Source organism: Doryrhamphus excisus, linkage group LG13 (genome assembly GCF_037039965.1).
Source record: "Doryrhamphus excisus strain RoL-2023G ecotype Guam linkage group LG13, RoL_Dexc_Guam_v1.1, whole genome shotgun sequence".
NCBI classification, from domain to species: Eukaryota; Metazoa; Chordata; class Actinopteri; order Syngnathiformes; family Syngnathidae; genus Doryrhamphus; species Doryrhamphus excisus.
Window position 1 is genome coordinate 14,422,718 of NC_136369.1, and position 9,590 is coordinate 14,432,307.

The following is a 9,590-nucleotide window of genomic DNA, read 5'->3' on the forward strand; positions in this document are numbered from 1 at the left end:
CTCTTGTCTTACAAGCTGCACTTTTTAGTTAATTATTCAGCACACGTCAAAACTTAACAGGATATTAACAAAAACGTCAAGACCAAGTTCCCCATCGTTCTCGCTTCTGTCGGACGATGGCGGCCACATCGTGTTTGAGGGCTGACACGGTTGTCTCCAGGTGGTCCGAGAAGTCCTTCAGAAGACCATTCTGCTCATCCACAAAAAGTTGTAGAGCCAACAGATCACATGACTCCTAGAAAATATGTAACACATGTTAAGCACCAGTATGTGGATTTGCTTAGAGCCATAGAAAAGTATTAGCACGGTCCACATAATGTTTAGATAAATGCCACATATGCGTACATACACTGGGCCTATGTCTGCGCAGACTCTGCAACTGAGTCCTAACAGAGGTCATGCTGTGATAGAAAACCTTCAGCGAGCGAGCAAACTCTGCATCACAACTGGGCCGAACCGAGCGACTTCGTGCACTGTTGGTACCTACAGGAAGACCACAGGATGTGATGGTACGTACGTAACAAACTCTGGATGTGTGTTTCTGCAGTACCGTTCCTTGCCATGTTGAGCTGTCCTCTTAAACTTTGATTTTCTTCCATCAGTGACTTGTTTACACTTTTCAGTTCCTCCAAGTCTTTCTGAAGCATCTTTAGTGAAGTGTTCACTGCTGCAGAATCAGCAGCCTGCAACACAAATGAGCGTATTGCACACGAAGGCTGATTGGTGTTTTTAATTTGGACCACAAGACAAAAAAACAACAAATATATTAGAAAATCAAGACTTTCACTCTCTACATGGAGGACGAGTGGTGAGCACACAGGCCTCACAGCTAGGAAACCTGAGTTCAATTCCATCCTCGGCCATCTCTGTGTGGGTTTTCTCCGGGTACTCCGGTTTCCTCCCACATTCCAAAAACATGCTAGGTTAATTGGCGACTTCAAATTGTCCATAGGTATGAATGTGAGTGTGAATGGTTGTTTGTCTATATGTGCCCTGTGATTGGCTGGCCACCAGTCCAGGGTGTACCCCACTTCTCGCCCGAAGACAGCTGGGATAGGCTCCAGCACCCCTCGTGAAGATAACGGATAGAAAATGAATGAATGATAGACTTTCACTCACACTATTATCAGCTGTACCACAGCCATCAATGATGAAGATGCCCTCCGTGGTCACCATGGCGCCCTCCAGCGGTGATACCAAGCTAATGCAACCCTCTGAGAACACACATTTCAGATTTCTCACGAATTGCATTAGTAAGAACGTGCTTTAAATAGTCCCCCATCCTCACCTTGAAGCCCCCATAGCTCCAGAAGTACAGCGCTGCTCTGAAGATCGTCGACTAGCTGCTGGGACACTTGGAGGGAGGCGAAGTGGACTTGGTGATGCATCACAGGGATGACGCTGTGCCAGACGGCGGGTGTGTAGAGCAGCACGGAGCTGTCCAGGAGCCTGAAACTGAGAGAATGAAACACATGAGATGATCCTAACATGATGATAGTTGGCCACTTGGTCACAAAGTCCACTCAAATTCAAAAACCAAACCTGACCCAATTTGGACGCCTCTACTGCGATCCTCTTTGATCCAGCGTAGTCCAAAACACTGTTCCAGGACTAGTTGGATGTCAAGTCGTCTACCCAGAAGCTCAGACGGGTCGATGAGGATGTCATCTTCACCCAGAGGCCTACATAACGGGAAAGACCAAGCCTTCCAAGTGTTCTTGTTGTATTCCAGATGTGATGTGCTCGTGTGTGTCATACATGCCAGTAGCGGTGCAAGGAAGCAGCTTAGCATGTATAATGCCCTCCTCGCTGCCCTCTGACCCCAGAACCTAATACAAACACATTTTTAGTATCACCTCGTTGGAAACCATCAGCCATGTTGTATATGTAGTACCTCTAGTTGTTCATCCAGAGGAATACGGAAGGCCAAAGACTGGAGCCAGAGGTGAGCAGTGCCCAGGAGTAGCGGCTCTACCGGATCCCAAAAAGGGTCCTTATCTCTGGGCAAGGTCGCCGTGGCGAGGCCCTCTTCTCTCTGACAACACCAACCAAAGATTTTATTTTTTTTAAGAGCATAGCCGGAGTGTTTGAGAATTGCAGACTACTTTTAAATTACATGATCTCCATTCAGCTCAGCCAGATGCTGCTGGTAGATTTCTTCCATCAGGAATTTCCGGTTAACGAACTTGGCCTTGGACCACATCCATACCTGGGGAGGAAAACCCTTTCACCAAAACGTGGATATCTCATCTATCATTCATTCATTTTCTACCGCTTAGGGTCGCGGGGGTGCTGGAGCCTATCCCAGCTGTCTTCCGGTAAGAGGCGGAATACACCCTGGACTGGTGGCCAGCCAATCACAGGGCACATATAGACAAACAACCATTCACACTCACATTCATACCTATGGACAAAACCCATGCATGCAAACTCCACACAGAGATGGATGAGGGTGGAATTGAACTCGGGTCTCCTAGCTGTGAGGTCTGCGCACTAACCACTCGACTATCAATGAATCCAATTTGTGGTTAGTGCGGTTAGCATGTAGCTCTATATGTGCTTTAAAATGGTGGTTGTGATACTCTGCTTCCCTCATCAGCTATATTTATGCTGACTGAGCAACTGGCTCCTTACCGCTGTTACAACATTGGTTCTGCTGCTGTATACTTCATAATAAACCAGCATGGGATCAATCACCAATTTGTCATTCACTGTAGATTATTTGTTACATAACAGCCTGTCTCTGCTTTTATGGTACATTCCAATATTCAAGGCGAGTGATGGGAACCTGTTTGCTTGGCTTCGAGGTGACTCTGCAAACGATCTCTTTCTCCAGGTCATGGCCTTTCCAATCTGAGAGCGCCAGATTCTTAATCTCCAACTGAAACTCCACCCCCTGGAGACATAAATATAGAGCAGGGGTCTCAAACTCAATTTACCTGGGGGCCACTGGAGCTAGGGTCTGGGCAAGGCTAGGCCGCATCAGGTTTTCAAAAAAAAAAACAAAACGCATTTATTAAAACCAGAAAAATATCCAAACTTTTTCAGTGCTTTGGTTCCGATTTTCTACAATAAAAGCTCTGATAAAACATTCCACTGTTCTCAAATATCTTAATTTTTATTTTTCTGCACAAAATAAGATGAAAAATAAATAAACAAATTAAGAATAAAGAAAATCAATCCATCAGTAATAAATAAATATAATAATGAAACGGCAAATAAAAAAAACTTAAGAAACCACATATAGTTGGTGGGTAGACAAATTATTTTTTTTCAGATTAAAATGAACAAAGCATTATTAGAGCCCTGTAGACATGACAAAACACGACTATAGTCACATTTATACTCTTATTTACAACATATTGCGCAACTGCAGGGTCTTGAGACACATGCTAACTCGCAAACTAGAGAGCTAGCGACCTAAACGGTAGCCTTCAAGTTATTTCCTTTAAACTTAAATAGCCAAAAACTTACCACTTCCACACGGATAGGGAGGATAACTATTAACAGTTATTTAACCTTTAACATGAACATTAATCAAACGTAATAATTTTTTCTGGGTACATGATACCATACAGCATCCATACTTGCGCGGGCCGCACTAACATTAAACTTTCATATCAAGGCGGGGGCCTCAAACTAGTGTCCTGCGGGCCACATTTGGCCCGCGGGCTGCGTGTTTGAGACCCCTGGTCTAAATGTTTATCACCAGCCTGGATGGTCCAGGTAAATAAGTGTTACCTTGTTTAACTCCTGGCTCATCTGGTTGGCTTCAGCCACCAGCGGCATCAGTTTGATGTAGTCATAAAAGACGGCCAGGAGACTTGGATCCGTCTCACAACATTCCGCACTGGTTTCACCTGGGAAAAATCAATACGTTGATTATTTTTAATGCTAAATATTTACTTATGGTCTGCAGTCACCAAGGTGGATGCCCTCAGCAGCAGCCACTTCTGACAGGAAGTAGTCGTAGTCGTAGCGACTCCAGTCATCAGCGCCCCTCTCGGACGGGAACCCGATGTAAAGGTATGTGCAGTTGGAACCCAGAATGAGTCTGTCCTGGATGGATTCAATGTGTGAGACGAGTAATGACAGCTGATAAAAGTTACACACAACTTGTGTGTATTTATTCATGTGTGTGCGTGTGTGATGCCCACCAGATGCTGGAGCTTAGTTGTATCACAAACAGCTCTGCCATTGACGGTCACCTTTGACCCCATCAGTGGGGTTAGCGTAACCTGGCGCTGTTCATTCCTCATCACAGCATGACGCTGCTGGATGCTGATACACAAGCATACGGTACTTCCGTAAGTACTACATGTACTTGGCTATCTGGACTGTGTACAGTGTGTGTTTATGTACCCTAAACCCCTGATGGTGATGGATGTGGGCATGTTGTCACAGAGGCCGATGTCCCATTCACCTGGGAGGGCAGGATAAGACAAGTACACAGCAGAATATTGTATGGTCATGTTCAATTTCCAAGGACTATATAATATATATTCAAAAAAAACATATGTTTTTTGTTGCATAAATCGTCCACTTCAGTCATCAGTTTATAGCAAATGTTACGAAATTCATTTTCTACCGCTTATTCTCACGAGGGTTGAGGGGGTGCTGGAGCCTATCCCAGCTGTCTTCGGGCGAGAGGCGGGGTACACCCTGGACTGGTCGCCAGCCAACCACAGGGCACATATAGACAAACAACCATTCACACTCACATTCATACCTATGGACAATTTGGAGTCACCAATTAACCTAGCATGTTTTTGGAATGTGGGAGGAAACCGGAGTACCCGGAGAAAACCCACGCATGCACAGGGAGAACATGCACTCGGGTCTCCTAGCTGTGAGGTCTGCGTGCTAACCACTCATCCGCCGTGCAGCACATTGTAGTATTGTATTGTATTTATATGTATTGTACCTAAACAGCCAAACTCTGCCATTCTTTATTTTCAATAACTGTATTACAACCGGGCTGCACGGCAGTCAAGTGGTTAGCACACAGGCCACACATCTAGGAGACCAGGTTCAATTCCACATTCATCCATCCTCTGTTCTCCCTGTGCATGTGGTTTTATATGTTTGTCTATATGTGCCCTGTGATTGGCTGGCCACCAGTCCAGGGTGTACCCCCCCTCTCGACCGAAGACAGCTGGGATAGGCTCCAGCACCCTCGCGACTCTCGTGAGGATAAGCAGTAGAAAATGAATGAATGTACTACAACCTTTATACTGTCCACTGTTTAAATGCAGCACCACCTTGCATCAAAGGCAGCGTTCCATGTGACTCCATAATAAACATCCACCTACACCACCAGGAGCCATTCCTCCTCATACTTTGGTGGTACAATAGTTTTTAATGATGGAGTTGTATTAAACACACCAACCCTCTTGGATGAAGAGCTTGACCACACCAGACAGCTGAGCGTCCTCGTTGATGTTCAGGATGTAAGGATGCATCTGCATCATTCTCCTCTCCTGACACACACACACACACACACATTAGCAACCACGAGGCATGTTGTGTGTGTGTGTGTGTGTGTGTACACCTGTGTGATGTGGGCATACTGTTGCTCCCAGTCCTTGAGTGCCTCCTGCAGATGTTGCTCCCACAGAGTGTGAATGGCTCTGATCTGGAGCTCATTGTGTGCCAGCAGCTGACGGAGCTCCTCTGAGTACACGCACACACACACACACACACACACACACACACATATAGAACAGCGTCCTGATCCAGTGGCCCTTGCCAGCCGTCTTACTGGTCTCATCATTGGCGCCCCGTCCCTCCTGGCCCAGCCGGCTCAGTCTCTGCAGCAGCCTGGCATTCTCAGCTTTGAGTTCTTTGACCAGACGCTCAGTGGGGCTTTCATTCACCACAGGCCGGTTCTGGATGTGCTTTGCCCTGGCAGAGAACAGGGATGGAGAGAGTGTGTGTTTGTTATGTTCTAATAAGACATCATTTGTCATTTGACATCACTTTCAGCCAAACACCCACCAAATAAAGTGAACTACAAATATGGTGGTTAGGTTAAAAGTTAACAGTAGTAGTTTGAAAGTATAGTTCATAGAAAAGCTATGTAGATATTTGTGTTTTGGAATAAAAACGTTTGAGAATAGTGATAATAATAATTTAGAAAGTGGTTCCACCTCTCAGCATAGCGAAGCGTTGACAAAGACTCCTCGTAGCAGATGTCAGCAGGGCTCAGCGTGGCGATCTGAAACATAGAAAAATTAAGAAAAAAGGAGTTGATTTTATTTTTCAAAAAGTACCAGAAGTCTCGGTATCACCATGACCGTACGGCTGTTCCCTCCCAAAGCGGACTGCAGCAGCTTGGTGAGGACCGAATCCCTGTACGGGACGTGGACCGCTTTCTTCCCCACTGCCATGTCAGCCAGGGCGCTGCCAGGAACCAGTAAATGAAACCCGGACATTCAAGAACATTCATGACATGAGCCGCCATGTTTACCTGATGACGTTGCCCAAAGTGGTGAGGCTCAGATTGATGGCCGTGCCTTCCTTCAGGCGGTCAGCCTCCGGCCCCGATGACCTCTGACGCTCACTTCCTGCCAGGTCCACCAGGTTGATGTTGGACTGTTTGCTGATGCTCTCTTTGGAGAAGATCTGAGAAGTCTTACATTAGCGCCAAGCTCTACCGAGCTAGCATGTTCCGGACTATTGGACAGCCATATATATTCTGCCTAGCAACAAACCTGTTTGAGCTGCAGCACAATGAGCATGTGTGAGCGACTGCTGTTGGCGTTCATGTGAGTGGCCGCGGTGGTCCGGGTTCTGGTGCCCTGTTCCATCAACTGTTCCACCTGCAGTTTTTTGGGGGGACCACGATGAACATACAATAGAATAAAGTCTAAAGTCCGGTCTCTCAGTTCACCCACCTGTGCTGCACTATCACAGGGGACGGTACGCAGACCCTCCACATAGAAACCTCTGTGCTGCTCCTCTCTGACCCGGAGCCCACCTGGAGGCCGAGTGCCACGAGACAACAAGTCCACCACCTGGTGACATAACAAGGATATACCGTCATGTAATACCCGTAGTTGGTTGTGAAGTAGCATCCTTCTTTACAATCTTCTAAATACGTTGTTATAGTCACCTTTACATTGGTATTACCAACAATATAGTAGATGAATTTTGGAGGGGAGCAGAATCGATGGGGGACAGGAAGTGATGTCAGGGGTTGAGTTTTAGCTTGGCCACCCGTGTTGTTCATTCATTTTCTACAGCTTATCCTCACAAGGGTGGCGGGGGTGCTGGAGCCTATCCCAGCTGTCTTTGGGTGAGAGGCGGGGTACACCCTGGACTGGTGGCCAGCCAATCACAGGGCACATATAGACAAACAACCATTCACACTCACATTCATACCTATGGACAATTTGGAGTCACCAATTAACCTAGCATGTTTTTGGAATGTGGGAGGAAACCGGAGTACCCGGAGAAAACCCACGCATGCACGGGGAGAACATGCAAACTTCACACAGAGATGGCCGAGGGTGGAATTGAACTCGAGTCTCCTAGCTGTGAGGCCTGCCCGCTAACCACTCTTTCACCATGCAGCCCACCCGTAGTATTACTATGATTATTATTGTTGTACCTGTTATGAGATATTATAAACCTGCAATAAAAGCTGCGAGTTCAATCTGGTGCTTCCAGTGGTGGTCTTATTGAACAATTACTGACACCTAGTGACCAAAGTTGAATACTACATTCACATGTTGTGGTCTTAATGGCTTCTACCAGTGGTTCTCAATGATTTTCTATGTGTTTTTGATGCACCATTGAAAAAGTGATAATATATATTTAGTTATCTGGACTGTACAGAAAATTCTACTTCAAATTGTTACCTGCTCGTTGTAGATTTCCAACATGCTGAAGAAGACCTGTGAGGGCGACGAACATGAAGACATTTAGAACACACACACACACACACACACACACCTCAATATGTACATATTGTATACCTACCTGGCATTGTCTTGAGTCTTGCTTTCCTTTAATGGTCTCAAAGAGTCGCTCACACAGTTTGGGCACCAGACCTTTATTGGGTCTGTAGCCAACCATGGAGTAACTCTTCCCGGAACCCGTTTGCCCATAGGCCAGCAGAGTGGCATTGTAACCCTGCAGACATTGTTCTCCTTTAGACAAGAACATTATCTCAGTTACACACGTTAATTGGCAATTGGCTCCTAAGTGAATGACTCAAATGTTCAAATCGGACTTTTAAGTTTGAACTTGAGTTAATCCAACAATGCAATGTATTTGTCACACATTGCATATACAGTCGTCCCTCGCAATATCGGGATTTGACTATCGCTCCCTCGCTGTATCACGTTTTTTTCAAAATTTAGTACATTATAGCTACTGTATAATGTGGTATTAGTCAGTAATTCTGTTATTAGTCAAAGTATATCGAAATACAAGTGACATTACCTTACATTACATTGCCTGAAGTCATGAAGTCAACCTTGGTATGTCCGACATGATAGAGTGAAAAAAGTTCTCCTCCCATTCCATGAGGAAGTGGTAAGTTTTTGGCTTCTTACATTTCTTCTTCTTGGTTAGCTCGCTAGCTAGCAGCTGTCTCATGTCCCAGCAGCTTAAGAATTGCACAAAAAAAAATCCCAGGGCACATATAGACAAACAACCATTCACACTCACATTCATACCTATGGACAATTTGGAGTCACCAATTAACCTAGCATGTTTTTGGAATGTGGGAGGAAACCGGAGTACCCAGAGAAAACCCACACATGCAAACTCCACAGAGGCCAAAACTGAGAATTGAACCCATTTCTCACACATGATTTAAATTGTTCAATTAGAAAGAAAAGCAACACCTGCAGGGCATTGTCCAGTATTCCCTCTCCAAGGTCCTGAAAAACACAATCCTGTGGAGCAATGACAGCATTTGAGTCCTTGATGAGTCCATGTGGGTTTTTTAATGGATTCTACCACTTGGGTGACTCAGACCTGACCTGGTCAGCGTAGCGGCCCCCGACCTCCTCAGGCAAGTAGAGACCGGTATGGTCTTGGATGAAGCCACTGTGTGACCAGTAGGTATAGTCGAAACAGAATGAGCGACGGCATTGGGAATGTCGAGGATCATGGATGGTGATGGAGCTGGCTGCCATGGAGACAACGCAGTGGCTCCCCGCATCCCGTTCTCGCTGTTTTAAGTACAGGAGCTACATGTTTAAAAATCAACTCAAATATATACAAAAACGGAACCCCCAACCCCTACCTATAGATCCAGGAAGATAAAAAAAACGTCAACTAACATCAAGTTTACCTTGTTGAATGGTCGGACTCTGACGGCCACTTTGACACAGTCTCTGCTTTGCATGTTTGATTTTTCAGACTTCAAAATGGCCAACAGGTGCAGAGGAAACACACACACACACACACACACACACACACACTTGTGTCCTGTTACATGGCGTTTCACTTTCAGTGCCATGAATTATTCAAAAGCACACAGTATCACTTACTGCTTCACAATAAAACCATAGGAAATGTTTGTATAATATTGATACGTGAAGGCATCATGAACGACCTTTGCACCCCATACCATA

The 9,590-nt window shown here is 45.5% G+C and overlaps 1 protein-coding gene across 1 annotated transcript; it reads right to left on the reverse strand.

The window, feature by feature from the left end:
* Positions 1–43: 43 nt before the first annotated feature.
* Positions 44–9,175, reverse strand: kif28 (kinesin family member 28). Its single transcript, XM_078795834.1, has 25 exons — positions 8,989–9,175; positions 7,984–8,153; positions 7,863–7,898; positions 6,897–7,016; positions 6,714–6,821; positions 6,470–6,624; positions 6,291–6,402; positions 6,150–6,217; positions 5,762–5,904; positions 5,552–5,673; positions 5,390–5,480; positions 4,363–4,423; positions 4,158–4,281; positions 3,924–4,059; positions 3,742–3,860; positions 2,789–2,896; positions 2,117–2,209; positions 1,895–2,035; positions 1,759–1,829; positions 1,548–1,682; positions 1,289–1,455; positions 1,120–1,214; positions 551–683; positions 350–483; positions 44–235 (listed from the first exon to the last, which is right to left on the reverse strand). Exons 1-25 carry the CDS (start codon positions 9,173–9,175, stop codon positions 77–79), a joined length of 2,988 nt encoding a protein of 995 aa, XP_078651960.1. The 3' UTR covers positions 44–76.
* Between the last annotated feature and the right edge of the window lie 415 nt (positions 9,176–9,590).

Bases quoted from the DNA above. Each gene is read 5' to 3' on its own strand.
- kif28 (XM_078795834.1), bottom strand. From the start codon at position 9,175: ATGCGGGGAGCCACTGCGTTGTCTCCATGGCAGCCAGCTCCATCACCA. The intron at 6,218-6,290 runs GTGATACCGAGA...TCTATGTTTCAG, and splicing joins GGAACAGCCGTACGGTCATG to ATCGCCACGCTGAGCCCTGC. The intron at 5,481-5,551 runs GTGTACACACAC...TGTGTGTGTCAG, and splicing joins AGTATGCCCACATCACACAG to GAGAGGAGAATGATGCAGAT.